General features: G+C 40.3%; 1 protein-coding gene across 3 annotated transcripts in view; it reads left to right on the top strand.

Annotated features, from left to right (window-relative positions):
* The window catches only part of Astn2 (astrotactin 2), a 1,010,996-nt gene that overhangs the window by 273,565 nt on the left and 721,690 nt on the right, over positions 1-15,741 (top strand). For 2 of the 3 annotated variants that reach the window (XM_055611729.1, XM_055611728.1), the window contains exon 4: positions 12,318-12,467. The exons of the other annotated variant lie outside the window; for it this stretch is intronic. In XM_055611729.1, the coding sequence (XP_055467704.1) occupies positions 12,318-12,467 (150 nt within the window). The remainder of the gene's footprint in view (positions 1-12,317; positions 12,468-15,741) is intronic. 3 annotated transcript variants of the gene reach the window in all.

Raw genomic sequence — 15,741 nt, 5'->3', positions numbered from 1 at the left:
CAGACATTGATGTTAGCTAGCATCTCAGTCCAACCTCCCTTATGTTACCCTTTCAAGCTGCTTTGGCAGATTTAGTCTTCCATTTATAGACTAGCTCTGCTTTGTTAATTATATTTTTTTAATGTGACATTTTCTCAGCATAAATTTTGAGGACTGGGCTGGGCCACAGAGAGAGGGATTGTCCTATTCTTGGTCAATAATGAATGCTTCTAATAACATAGCCTCAGAATAGATCATAGGTTACCCAACAACTCATAGTAAGTCTCAGATTCATTATCTCTCTCTTTCTCTCCTCCCCCTTTCCCACTGTCTCTGTCTGTCTCTCTCACCTTTCTTTCTATGCCTATTTGTCTGTCTCTGTCTGTCTTCTGTCTCCTGAATTATTAAATGAAAATCAGAAGGAATCTAGGCAGCACACAAATGACTGTGTTTTGTAAAACATGCATTATTGTTGAGGAATCTTCACTCAAATCTGTTTGGACACCTATCTCTATCCCAGATATACAAGGTCCAACATCTTCAGCTTTAAATCAGGAGGAGACAGATAATATTTTTTTTTAAAGGTGAAAAAGGAAAAACAGACCATCAGAGACTATAGCTGGAAGGTAGTGTCTTTAGCCCTGCATGCCGCCTTATCAGGACAGAGGCTGGAGTGTGAACTTCACAGGTTATCAGAAACTCCAGTGTTGTGAGGAGACAGCTCAGCCCTGGGGTTCCATCACTGATTCTGTCTCCCCTTCTCTTCAGCTCTTCTTTTATCACATTGCTGCACCTCATTGTGCAGGTCTAGTAAAATGAGAGCGCTCCTCAAGACCCACCAGCCCATACCTGCTGCCTCCCAGTGCAAATGGCTCACTGCGATGGAGCTCTATTATTTCACCAAAAAGCATCAGAGGAGGCATTTGTTCTGCGCTAATGAAGACATTATTTCCATTCTCTTCTGCTGCCTTAGCTCAGGGTTTTGGCTGTTCAATGGGAAAGAAACAGAGAGGAAAGGAAGATTCTGTAATACCTTTAGAGCCAGTCATTACCAGGAATAAAGACAAAGATTCAGGATTATTGAGCCAAAGGATAAGAACAATTTCAGAAATGCACGGCATTCGCATCTACCTGGTAAATCCACATAGGTATGTAAGTTAGCCACAACACTCCAGAGGCTAATTCCTCCACACCTTCATTTCTCCTCATTACATTTCCTTGAGTGTTTTTGTAGAGATCATGTGAGTCAGATAAACTTGGACTCAAGAGCTGGCTCTGTGATACGATGATGATGCTAGTCCACCCAGTTGCCAGACTTGTGCTGAATGGGGAAAGAATTACAATGCTTAACAGAGCAAACACTCAACAAATGGGAGCAAGGGGAATCGTCACTGGCCTTATTTAATTCTTCATGCACTCATCCCCATTTGTATCAAAAAAGACTAAGGCCACGTGAGGCTCACAGAAACACTGTTTGTGCCTTGATGTCCATGATGATAAAATAATCGTATACTCCCTTTTTGTTATTGTTTTTGTTAATGTTTGTTCATCATCTATTAAGTGTCTATTAAAAAATGTTTATGCTCATCTATGATCTATTAAAAATGTAAAAGGTGTAATTCTGAACTCAAGATTTTATTACCAATAACTAAGCATCAGTATCACAAGCTTCTACAGTGACTCAGATTACAAAGTCTTTAACCTGTGTCTGACAAAATGTTTTGTTTTCTGAGGTTCAGAGAGGTCAGTGAGGCATTCAGAGTCACAGAGCAGCTGACCTGGAAGTTGAGTCTTTCCCTGCCTCTAGGTCTACTGAGTGTCTCCTTTAAACCCCCCACTTTCACTCGCAGGATTTAAACCTGGGTTGTTACGTTAAGCCGCATGGCCAGCACTTTCTACCACAGACAATAAGAAATTGGAATTATAAATAATTTGGTGCAAAATTCCACATCTTACAGAAATGCCAGCTCAGCATGAATCTACTATTCACTGTATGTTTAGTCTACTCTAAAAGGTTTAATATTGAGAAATAGAATGTATTTATAGTTTGGCTGCATTATTTTTCACTACACAACCTTTGATGATTGCTTTGGCTGTCTGAGATGAGCTTAAATTTGTAACCATCCTATTGCATTGGAGAGACTTGCCTCACATTGAAGGAACCTTGGTGAGAAATAGGCCTATCACAGCAGTGAGAATTCTACCAGTTTTATATTCTGCACTTTGTATCTCTCCAACTGACCATACCATGGGTCAGTAACTTACTCCTGTTGTGGTGCCCGATTTTTCCCCCTCATTGAGCACTTTGCCAGACAAAAAGCATATGTTTATTGGCCAAGTACCCTGTGAATGAGCTTGTGACAACACTTCATGGCATGGAAAAAGGACCTCTCAGTTTCAGGTGGCTGTGGTTTCTGGAATCACCACAATTTTTCTTTTATTAAAGATGTATGACTGTTTAATTATGTGTATGTGAGGAATAATTCACATGAGTGTCTGCAGAGGCCAGAAGAGACTGTTGAGGCCCCTGAAACTAAAATAGCAGATAGTTGTGAGATGCGTGGCATATGTGCTGGGAAGCAACAGGTAATTAGAGCCTCTAAGGAGAACAGCAAACTCTCCTAAGGACTAACCCGTCCCTCAACAGAGTTTTTAAAATTTTTATCTAAAAAGAAGTTGGCGCAAAGTAGGATGTTTCTTTTGTTTTCTTCATTATTGAAATTACTCATTAAGCCCAACTTTTGAGCTTTATTGAAGAACTAGCAATAAAATTACATGTGAAGGCACTGATGAGCCTTGCTGTTTATCGGTTCTGTATGACCCTTGAAAGCTTAACTCCTCTGTGCTTGTACATTTCTGGAAAAAATTTCTATCAATCACTGCCAAAAAATATTCCGTAACATTCCAGTGCTTCTCAATGATCAATACTTAGAAGTTGTATGTCTGAGTACTACATGGAATATTATCTCCTATTCCATGCAGTTTCCTATTGTGTTCAGGTTGGCCAGAGTCAGCGTTCTAGGCTTTAGCATGCCTGGTCCAGGCTGGTGGACAATGAGTCTATGGTGATTCATCTTCCTTTGCTAGTATAATGGCTGTGAAAGTTTTCCTTTTGGTAGTGTCAGATGAAAATGAAAGAATAGAAATATATGATTTATCTTGAACAGCAGGCTCTTCCTTAGTGTACACTAACTTCTATGCATATGATATTTACCATGGCAAGTCATAAGGTCATGCTCAAGTGAAGAGTTAGTCTATAATAAGGCTGTGGCAAGGGTGTGGATTCAGGGAGGGCTTTAAAAATGAGGCTTAATAGTCTGTGTATTGTAGTTATTATGAAGATTAAAGTAAATGACTATTTACTTTAAAATATTACCTGCCATATAGCAAGCATCCTGTAATTGGTAAATGTCATTATTATTGTTATTATAATTATCTGGCTAATGAAATGCTCTTGGCAAACTGAAATGGTATAATGGGGAGAACCTTGCTAATATATCAAGTAGAGACATTCAGTGTGGCTATGGGGGGAAGACATGAAACTGACTGATGTTGAGAGGAGCCTGGGACTGACTGACACTGAGTGTTAGTGGAAACAGTGGTGGGAGTTTCCAGGACCTGAAATGATAATCAGATTTGGACACTGAACTACAATCCTTAGTCAAATACTAATGAATTAATAGAAACAAGATATAGAAAATTTACCCTTTACTGTACAAGACCCTTTGAGGGCCTGCCACACACCTGAGCATGATAATAAAGCCTATGCTTTGTTGACTGCTTGATCTACTGTGGGTAGTTTGTTAAGCATCTCGCAAATATTATTACATTAAATGTTAACAAAACACATAAAAATCAAAAAGACAAAAGTTTCTTCATGATTCATACAGTGGTTTGTGTATAAAATGCTGAGGCTCAGAAAAGTCAATGACGACATGATGACATGAAGGTTTGACCATGTATCAACACTGTATGTATTCAATACAGCAGATAATTTGGGACTGAAGTTTAGACACAGGCAAGGACAGCAGGTGAATATTAGAGGGACTGAAAAAGATAGCATTTGTAAGCTGGAGTCTAAGGAAAGAAGCAGGGGTGAGTTCAGGATACCCAGACTTCTTTCTGACTCAAAGATGTACTCTCTTGATGATAAAATCATTTCTCAGGGTAAGCTCTAGCAAAAACAAACTTTATGGGATTTTCTCTACAATTCTGGACCCTTCATTTTTCCATTCCACTCTCTGCATCTCTTATGGCTCAATAGCTGGCACCCTGTGGAAATTTCCTTTTTAACCACAAGGCAGCTAGGAGATACCTTGTCAGTGTTACAATTACACTGGAATTCAGCACACTGTTTTCTATTATCTTTACCTCTTCTTTGACTATACCAGTGATGTGTTTTAGGAAAAGGTGATGTTCAGTTCATCTCAATGCCTACAGTTCCCATACTTGAATATAGCCCCCACCCAGGAATATCTTCAGATGTAGAATTGCAGCATGTAGCTGGAATTCCAGTTTCAAAGAGGAGAGAGACACCTCATGTGACTGTTCTGGGAAGTCTTAGAAAATGTAAGTCAGTGGGAGAAATTTTGATAGTGACGGAATTCCATCAGGCTGTGCAACATATACTTGCCAGGGGTTCTGGACTTCCTATGACAGATGGGGCAAGATCTCTGAGGCAGCATTATTAACTCTCAATTTTAAATAACGATCATAAACTGTGACAGGCACTTTAAAACTTCATTTAGTTGAAAACACTTTCTTGGAGTTCAGGAAAGCCTCATTTGAAACCTGCAGAAGGAGATACCATAGAGTTTAAATAAACATCCATCTTACAGCTTGTAAGAAGTGTGACAAATAAACCTGGTTCATTCCAGAGCCTTCCAGAGTCACACCTCACCAAAAGTTCCCAATGAAGTGAGTTTTGACATAGCTTGGCTAGTTTTTTTTTCCCTTTCTCCATGAACATAACATAGTGGTGTGGGATGACAGTGTTACCCAGCCTTTGCAATCACCAATCAATTCTGTGGCCTCTGTAAAATGGGAGTTTAGTTGGTCAATGTAGGACAGTTGTATAAACAGCGTGCTGACATGGACAGAGATGGGAGCCCAGAAGACCTCAGCCCTACACTAAGAACTACAGTTAACGAAGAAATTCTGAAAATGGGAGAAATGATTGGGTCCAGGAAAAAAAAAACACACACACACCAATTGGTTATCAAATACCAAATGGACAGCCCTGAATATATACATACAGAAGATATATATGCATATATATGTCATGGAGCAGTTGTTACATAAACTGTATACATATGTATATTTATATATACAGTTTATGTAACAACAATTAATGAAAAAAGAAGCCATGAATTTGAAAAAGAGCAAGGAGAGGCATATGGAGGGCTTGAAGGAAGAAAGGAAAGAGGAAAATGATGTAATTATATTATAACCTCTAAAATAAAAGAAATATTTTTAAGTGCTTTGCAAACAGGAGAACAGCTCCCATGGTAAGTACATTCATTTTCACAAAAGCACATTCATTTACATTTAGAACTACAAGATGTTGGAGCCGGAAGGAATCTTGGCGACCATCTGTCCTCTGGCTAGGGAACATGAAACCAGCCCCAGTGAACCTGGGCATCATTGTGCTTTTATCAGAAGAGAGGAAAATATCACAGACTTGATTCCATCTCCCATACTCGATGTAGTTTTCCCAATTGAAATGATAACCACCCCATAAGCCTTCACGTTAACTGACAGACCCAAGATCCTGTGTATAAGAAAAGGCTATTCCCTGGCTTTTCAATTTATATTTGTTGTTCTTCACCCATTTATCTTGTCTTCAGGCACTCGCTTGAAGATAAACTGAACCAGGCACCAAAGGTTTAAGAAAATATATGAGAGAGAAAAAACTAAAGAGTAAGAAAATTCTATCCATCATTTTTTTTTTTCAATTCCTGAGAGTTGGGAAGAGGCAGCCATTTTTAAAAACATAAATGTCGGGGTTATTTTTGTTGTTGTTTCCTTTCTTTTGTTTGTTTTTTGTGTATTCTTATCTTGCTAAGGATACTGGCTCTTTTCTTATTGATTTTCTTTTCATGGAAAGACTCCTATAAAACTTTAGATGTTCCTTTCTATGGCTGAACTTGTACAAGCTAAGAACTAGATGTTTTTTCTTTTTTTTTTCCAGGTCTTTCTAGATGAGCTGCAGCAAGAGACTAAAGCATTTTTATTAACCACATTTTACACATTCCAGAAACCTAGTTCAAATCCTATAAGCACAAATTGAGATGAGTATTAGTGTATATACACATTTACACATTATTGGTTATAGGCATCTACCCATTAATAAATTCATATTAAGGCATTGGCTCCTATAGTCGGGGGTGGTGGCAAGCTCGCGAGAGACCCAAGAGCTAATATATTCTGTGACTTGAATAAGCAGATAGTCTTTTTCCTCTTCAGCCTTTGTTTTTATCAAGGCCTTCAACTGATTTCATGAGGTTCACCCTACAATGTGGAAGCAATGTGTCCTGGTCTGATATTAATATCCAAAAATACCTCCACAGATACATTAGAATAACATTTGCTCAAGTATTTTAATAGAACATCCTCCTCTAGCTTGTATAATGTTTTGAGAGGTGGAAAACAGGTCACGAGGAGTAAGGAGACCTCGAGGTTAAAGTTCACACTGCTTCCAACTCCAGTCTCTCTGTTCCTGGTTAACTATCATAGACAAGGTAGTTACAGCAATCTGACACAGCCCTAGAGCTTCCAGTCGCCATGAATTCCCACCATCATTTACTATATCCTTATAAACTGTGTACAAAATAGATCCTTCCTCCTCTAAATTGTTTCTTCCAGGAATTCCCCCATAGGGACCAGAAAATCCACTAATCCAATGCGCTTTCCTTCCTTCAATGGGCAATATGACCGACGAACATCCACTGGCTGTCTTGTCTTTCTTGCATGGATCTGTAGGGAGAGGGAAGTGCCAAAATAAAATAAGTGCAGAGCATGGACGTCCAACCAATCTTGATGGGTCCAGTCAGGTCCTCCTTGCCTGGGACTCCCTGCCTAGATTAGCTGAAGAAGGGCTGGCCATAAGAGTAGCTATGTGTGCCTATAGAAACTACATCCAAACTACAAGGTTGAAATACACATCTCTACACACCAGCCTGACTAGAGGTCATCGTTGTGAGGATGGTGCAGGGGATGGAGCTGAAATATCAGTCACTATTATGTATGTGAGTTCAAAGCACAGATTTGTGGCCCTGGGAGATCATCTAATTCCTCTAAGTCTGTGTCTACTTCTAAACAGCAATTAATGATAGTGGTCTTTCAAACTTGTTAGGAGAAGGAAATGAGAAAATATAAAGAAATGCCAAGATGCTTTCCAGGCAAAGTGTTTGTACTTGGGGACTATGAATTTTTTTCTAACACAGAAGTGTCTAAAAAATTAGAGTGAGGGATGTGCTACTGAGGCTTGAAACTGAATCTGTGGAATCTGTGTGCATTTCAGTGAAAGTGTATCCAGGCATCACTGTGTTTAAAAAAAAAAAGTTGTAGGTTGCAGATTGGTTACACAGTTGATTCTAGGCATAAACACAGTATATTCTCAGGCTACATGTTCTAACTTGTAGAAACAACACACCTCTGTGCCTTTGTAGAGTGACTTGGAATCTGGGTTCTCTCTCTCTCTCCCTCACTGCCTCTCTGAAATCTCTCCTCCCTTCCCCTCTCCTCTCCCCCTCTCCTCTCCCCTCCCCTCTTCTCTTCTCCTGTCCTCTCTTCTTCTCCTCTCCTCTCCTTTTCTTTTCTCCTTTCCTCACTCCTTCCCTCCCTTCTTCCCTTCTACCTTACCTTCCTTGCGTTCTTCTTGTACTTTATCTTTCCTCTCTTTCTTCTTACTCTTTACTTTTCTGGTCTTCCCTGCCTCTTCATTACCTTCCTGTCTACAACTCTTTTCTATAGTATGTTTTTCTCTATAACTGAGTGTGATTTTTTTTCTCTCTCCTTCACTTCACCTTCCCTCTCTTTATACCTTCTTTTTTCTTGGGGGAAGGGCAGACCTCTCATCCTCAGATGCTAAGCTTTACAATCGCTCATGAGTCAGTCAGAAGGAGATGGCAGCCCTGTTCCTCTCCTTGCTTTCTGAGCCTGCCGAGAGGCTCATATCCGGCACCATCTGTTGCATCCATCCAGGCCATGGGCAAACATTTTACTACTCTCAGATGGCAGAGCTTAAGCGCGTACCCGGAGGTAATGCGGTTTGTTTGGACATCTTGATATATTGATATTGAGAGAGCTGTTGCATGGGGTCAGTAGGGATGTAGAGGGGGAGAGCAGAATACAGGATGACATCAGCCAAGAAGATGTTTCCATGAACACTGCTGCCCTAAGCCTGTCTGGGGCTCTTGGCCAAACAGATGGATGTGATTTGCTACACTGGGATCAGAAGCTCTTGCGGCTCACAGAAGCAAACGTCCCCCTTCATATGTTACACTCGGCCCCAACTAGTTAAACCTGTATCCGCTTAGGAAAAAACACAACAGAAATAAGAAGAGAGGAAGAGCTGATTGTCAGGAATGGATGAACGCAACAGATATGAAAAAGGTGTAGATAGTACCCCAGACAAGGCCTCAGCCAGATTTAAAAAAAAAAAAAAAAGTGCTAGAATAGGGTTATTAGGAGAATGCAATGTAGGGGTTTGTAATGGAAATGTAGGCAAATTGATGAGTGTCAAAAGAAAGTATTTAAGACACCAGAGCAGAAAATATCAGAGAGTCACCACAGACTAGAAATGAAGATTAAGAGATGAAAAAAATAGCTTTATTGTTCCCCATAAGATTTGAAACTCAAACAGGGGGCCCTGACAGAATCTGTAATTGCCTAGAGTTCTGGTCTCTATCAGAAATTTGCTTCATAAAGAAGAAAGAAAAAGCAAAGAACTGCTCTCACACTCCTTTTTCCAGTATCCTGACATAGCATCCTATTGCCTAGCTTAGCTAGGAGCCAGATGACAAGAAGCCAACTGATAATCTCCCAGGGTCTCAGTAGGGCCAGTTGAATCTTGCAGAAAAGGCAGAGATCTGATGGTGCAAACAGAAAGCAGTTGGCATAGATCAGCAGCACATATTCCCTGTATCACCTGCATTGTGAAGAATCTAACTGAAGAAAAGATCACCCACTCTGCTTTCACTCCCCCTGTGCATGGAGCACTCATAGAGTAGGCTCTTTCATGGGAGTGTGTGATTGCATCCCTTCCCCTATATTCAGATGTCTCTATAATGTCACTATATTTTTAAATCTAAAACTATACTCATGTTCATTTCTGTTAAATGTGGTCCTCATCTCACCTAGGCACATGACTTCACAGTAGTTAAAAGCCAGAAGAGGAGCCAAACTCATTGCCTCCTTTCTTTTGCTATCTTTATAATACATCCCATTCTTTTGGTGTTTTACATCCAACATAAGCTTCAATATCTCCTGACCTCTATATATTGCTGACCTCTCAATATATACTATTTCACTACTTCTCTCCATTGTTTTCTCTGTCTCTGTATCTCCACCATTGCTACCCTATTCAATGCTCCTATCAGCTCATATTTGGACTGTGTTCTATGCTATGTTCCTAGGTAATTTTTTTATTCCTGTTCTTGTTCTTTTCCTGGCCTCTCCATTTTTCCCTCTCCCCTTTCTTCTGTATAAGCATGTATGTTCACATATGTGTGCCAAGACTAGAGGAGAACATAGGTTTCATGTTCTATCTCTTTCTAACTTATTTCATGAAACAAAATCTTGCACTAAACCTAGAGTAAGGCTGGTAGTCCAAAACTCTCAAGATCCTCATGTCTCTAGACTTACCCAAGCACTCGGCTTACTTGGCCATGTCCAGCTTTTCTGATGATCTGGCAATGTGACCTCAGTCCTCATGCTTGTGACTGAGTGCTTTTACTTATTGAGCCATCTTCACGGTCCTCTTTTTCTTGCTAAAGATCTCTCTCCTTCTTTCTATACCTGCGCAGTCTTCTAGAAATTCAGATATGACTATAGTTTGAAATTATGCTATATCCTCAAAAAGGCCCAGAGAGTGGAGATTAGGGTTAGAGCCAAGGTTAAATTTAGGCTTCTGATAGCCTCACCTCTATTATCTCACATGGTTTGCTGCCATCTTATTTTCTTAGACTAATCAATATTTTCCACTCCAACCTCTTATAGCATCATTTACCATTCCATTACAGTACATGTTATACAGCTCACATTAATTTGCGAATTACAAAATCATAGTCTTCATGACAAACATCACAAGGGAATTTTGTTTGTTTCCAAAGGACTACTGTAATCAAATACTACAAAGAAAGATCTTCTTACAGATACTAAGGCTGAAAATTCAACATCAAATGGAGGCTCCCTTGGTGAGCATCTCCTCTCCTGCAGACATTGCCTTCTCTTTTTTTCTGGTTTCTCTCTCCTTTTCCTCCTTCCTCTCTTCTTTCTACCATTGTTTTGAGGATCTCAGACCATTGCTTGTTCTGAACATTTAACCAGAGCCCAGCATTTCCACCTCTATGGTTCTGATCAAATCATTCTTTTCTGTGTATACTGAGTTAAACTTGACATGACATTGCTTCTCAGAATCATACTGCAGCCTCTGGTTAGAAGAGAACCTGTGAGTGGAATCTCCTTGGATCACCTTCACAGACCTGACTTGAGCTATCTTGGGAAAAGACAGCAAAAGACATAGTTGGGAAGCTATAATGCCACCATATGGTTCATTTGCATTGTCAATTGTGTTTCTTAGCAATCTGATTCTCCCTGTGTCCCTGAAGATGGGGCTTCCCACAGAACCTAATATCCAAACCCACCCTCTGTTTTTGACTTACCTTGAAGACACGTCTGTCTATGTTGATAGTTTCTCCTAAGAAAGCAAGGAGTGGGGTCTAAAGGTAAGTCAGGCTTCTCTGTATAATCTGGAAAAAATCCAGCCAACGAAAAATGAATCTCAAACGCACACCATCTCATGGCATCAAGTGGCAGGAAGCGCCACCTGAGAAGAAATTCCCATCCTTTGCAGATATGGGTGGAGGGTGACTGAGTTTGAAGATTTCAAAGTCAGGGCTATCTTTGAGATTTTCTCAGAACAAAGGCACTGAAGCCATTTAGCTGTGTCCTGTTTTCTTCTGGTTTCCTCCCCTTGTCTTTGATAATGCCTCTCATCTTCTTTTTTAATCCTTCCTATTTTTTTTTCATCTTTTACAGTTTCTGTCTAAATTTCTGATATCAGTTTCACTATTCCGTGGGATTTCTTACTAGTCTGCCTTTGGGAACTGGACATATAGCTATGGACACATCACCAGCAGGCCATCGCACATGCACTGACAGATATGTGGGCTTGGCTATCACTTGCTGGCATGCAGGAGACCCTGTAAAACTTGTTTGGAGGCCTTGTTTTTCCTTTGATAAATGTGGCATATTGACTTAAGTTATCTGCATCCCCCAATGCTGTTGTGTTATCACTAAGCTATTGTATGATCTCCACTGTCACTGGGCCCATTCAGACCACCATTACCCCTAAGTGGCTACACAGGAATCTTAGTTCCTGCCTCCTTTCTGGCTTCTATGTATTTTCCCCTTACTTTTATTAGTAATAGTTAGCAGAGAAGCTTAATTTAAATACGTAGGCTTCTTTAAAGCCATTCAGTGATGTCTTTGCCATTTAGATGAATTCTAAATTAAATATTGTTTACAAGTTATCTTCATCGTCCATCTTCATTGCTTGGTTCCTCTACGTGCAACCTCCATTGCACTCGCACTGCCCTCCTGTCTCTTACTGAAGCGCCTCTCTCTTCTGCCCTTAGAGTGCCACACCTGCTTACCCTTTGCCTAGGACACTCCCATCCCAAATGCCCTCTCACTTCTATCCTGCTCTTCTGCCTTTGCTATATCCTGCCCATCATTATGATATCTATTTAAATAGTGCCCTTTCCAATAAGGCTACCTTGACTTTTTGGGTGAGTGAAGTGACCCTTGTTATATTATATTTTATAAAGTTTGCCTGATAATTGAACTGCTTAGATGGATTAGAAATTATTTGAAATATGGATTATACCTACCTTTCACCATTATATTCCATGGGCTTACTTCAAAGCCTAAAATCTAGTAAATGATAGATAATGCCAACACTGTATATGTCCTTAGGCTAGTAAGATGATTTTTAGTTGAGTATTATTAGTGGGTAAGGGATGGAGTTTCAGAGACTTAAGGTGGTCAGTCCCAGCCTCCCAGGGTCTGAGAATGGGCCCTGCCTTAACCTCAGCCCCATTGCCACCCTGTAGCAGCAGCTGAGTCGACACAGGAGACAGTGGAGTCCCTGATGCAGAAGTTCAAGGAGAGTTTCCGTGCTAACACACCAGTGGAGATTGGTCAGCTGCAGCCAGCCTCGCGCAGTACCTCGGGGAAGAGGAAGAGGAGGAACAAGTCTCGAGGTAGGAACTCCTGGCACCCAAGCCAGAAGACCGAAGTCTGTTGTGTGTTCCCAGACCCAGGAAACCTTCTCCCTTGCCTCCCCACTGTTCCTATCGCTTGTGGCACTTCCACCTTTTTAAGCGCTGTAAAAAATAACCCCTGGGGTTACAGCTTACCTCTCTGAGACCCATGCTGCTTCATCTGAGGATGAAAATGAGCACTTCAAATTTTAAAGTGGTTGCAAAGAGAGAGACTGAAAAGAAAGCTTCTCTAACCAGAACCTATAAGCAGCAGGTACTCTTCTCAAGGACATTCTTACCAACAGTAAAAGAAAGGCAGATCATTCTGTGGAAGACATCGGAACCACTGCCTGGGAGTCAGAAGCAGGGGCTCCCAGGAGCACTGATAGGGAGACATTTTAGAAGCCTGGAGAACACAGTGGTTGAGACAGTGGCATCATAGACTAGGGAGAACTAACTCTTGTTTGCACGCTGCTGCCGTGTCCCCTTGACCACATTAGACCTGTCTAAAGTACCTGTGTAAGGTCTCACATTGTGGAAACAGCTCGTTCAATGCCCTGCGTTTAGTAAGAACAGATCTCGCTCTTCTTCCCCCTCCTTCTCCTTCTGCCCGCATCTTTATACGTCATCATTATTTCCTCTGACCACCTGTGTGACTTTGTATATGAGAGGACCCCACTTATCACTGTCTGGTTTCCAAAACTACTCTTTTGGTTTTTCAGGCCACTCGGTGATCTCTGGCACTTTACTCTTCTTTGTGCCTCTCACTCCTCCATCTACCATAACTTCATTCCTGTGTCACCTGTTGTGTGCTCTTTCTTAGGAATATGACATTTAAAACTACATGGTATTTGGTTCTTCACTGTTTCTACTAAATCTATGTTTTCTGACCTCCACCCTCCCTCTTTGGGCATTTTCTGTGTGTCATAAATAAATAAACTCACCCTTATAACTTATATTTTCCCATTAATCACACCTAACTTATTTCAGGCAGGAGGCTTTTCAGCAGAGCCCTTTTTTAAAGCAGACATAATAATTCACATCTGAGAGATGACCTCACGAAGACAGAAAAAAGCTGCAGGGCCATGGGTCAGAGCCTACCCTGGAGCAGAAGTCTTCAACCTTCCTAATGCCATGACCCTTTAATACAGTTCCTCATGCTGTGGTGACCCACAGCCATTCAATTATTTTCATTTCTCCTTTAGAACTGCAATTTTGCTACTGTTATGAATTCTAATGTAAAGATTTGTGTTTTCTCATGGTCTTATGTGACCCTATGAGAGGTCATTTATCCTCAAAAGGGGCCACAAGCCACATGTTGAGAACCAGTGCCCTAGAGATTGATAGAGCCAGAGAATTTCAACCAATAAGAGTCCCAAACCTGGACGCTTATCTATCCTGTCATGTCCTAGTGAAATCCTAACATTTGAATGGCACACATCTATTAAGACTTCAGTAATCATGGCAATGACAACTTGCTGTGAAATCTCCTGGCTTTTCTTTGTACATGTTAGCACTGCTCCCTCATATGTTACGGTCATTTGTTCCTGCCTGACTCTTTTCTTTTCTGGACAGGTTCTTGGGGTCGTCTTCCTGTTTGCATAATATTTACAGCTAGATCTAAATCAGTGATTAAAAATACAGTGGGGGTAGTAATTGGTGTTTCTTGAGGGAATGTCTAGGTTCTAATTCTGTACACTTTTGAATCAGGCTGGTGGAAAGACAGACACAATAAGCATATTTATAAGAGGCTATACATCAAAACAGAGGGAATTATAGAATTTACTTCCGGAGCTTGTGTAATAAGTAGCAGTTTCCCTGAAGTCAGGGATGGAGATTGCTAAGACTAATCTAATCACTTTTCATTTGTATGGCTTTGGAAACATCATCACTTTCTCTGTGCCTCATTTTTCCAATTCCCGAAAATGGGACTCATTATCCTATAAGAACAAAAAGCAGACTAGTAAAATGGTGCGCATGCTCGGACAGCATGAATGGAAGCGCACAGCACGCATAGACAGTACCTAAATGTCGCCCTGTGTGTCCCTGGTTGCACGCTGAGGGCACTTTTGTGCTCAGCTTTACCTGTGCATCTTTAGTCTTTCAAGCTTGCCAGCAGTTTTCCATTGCCTTTGTATGGATATGCCTTTCTCTCTTCTTCAGGACTAATCTGACTTCATTTCTTCATTTATCTTAATCATTTTTATGTTACTTAACCCTTTAAAACTAATCCATTTCGTGCTTTTTATAAGCAGCCCTCTACTATTGGGCAGTTTTTTTCATATTACATCATATTTAAATGGCAATAGAGTTCTTTTGTTTCAATTTTTCCTAAAAGTTTGACCTTCATTTTGTATCTCTCTGTTTCACCCTGTTAGAGCAGAATTTCAGGATGAGATTGTTAATGAACAAACAGGACTTGACCTAGACTGGGAATGGACACCAAATGGGCATCATTTGCCAGTTAGAAGGAGTCTCAGCATTCTAAAGAATAAATCCACATGTGGCTCCTCAAATGTACATTAAAAAAAAAAAAAAACACAAAACATTCTGGCTTTCTTTGTCACAATTGTGATTGCTGTCACTTCTTGCTTTCTCTTTGTAACTACATTCTGCTGGCGATTCAGTCTCTGAATACAGAACAGCCAGATTACATCTTTTAGAATCCCATACAAGTTAAGATTTTCTTATGATCCTTGGGTACTTTCCCATTCTCCTTGGAACATAATCTGAACTCTAAACTCTGAAATAAAGACCCTGTATGAGGATGACGTGGTTTTGCTGTCTTCCCAATAATTTCTGCTCTGATTTTCCTTGTATTCCATTCAAACTGGCTGCTGTTAGGCTTTGTGAACACAGCTTGCGCCTTTTCCATCACAGCCTGGGAACTCTCTAATGCTTCCTGTGCAAAGTTCTTCTTTCTGTATCTTCCACTACCAACAGCTGCTGTCCTTCTGGTTCCTTCTCACCTTTTATCTCTCAGCTCAGATAACAGCACTGTCTTCCATATGTTGACCAGTCAGAAATTTTTCTCCTTTTAAAATGTCTACTAACAGTTACACAAGCATATATATATTTTCATAATAATATATATGAAAATATATATATTTTCATATATTTCATAATAATATAGCCTCTTTGCTTGTTTGCTGTCGTCTTCTCTAAAATAGATGCTTCATATTTATAAACCTAACATATATGAAGCACTTAACAAATGCTTGTTGAGTATATGAGCATTGGAAATCACTTGTAGTTTTATGTCTTTGGAAATGAT

Source organism: Psammomys obesus, unplaced genomic scaffold, assembly GCF_907164565.1.
Source record: "Psammomys obesus unplaced genomic scaffold, mPsaObe1.curated_primary_1811, whole genome shotgun sequence".
NCBI classification, from domain to species: Eukaryota; Metazoa; Chordata; class Mammalia; order Rodentia; family Muridae; genus Psammomys; species Psammomys obesus.
This window is presented reverse-complemented; position numbering and strand designations above follow the sequence as displayed.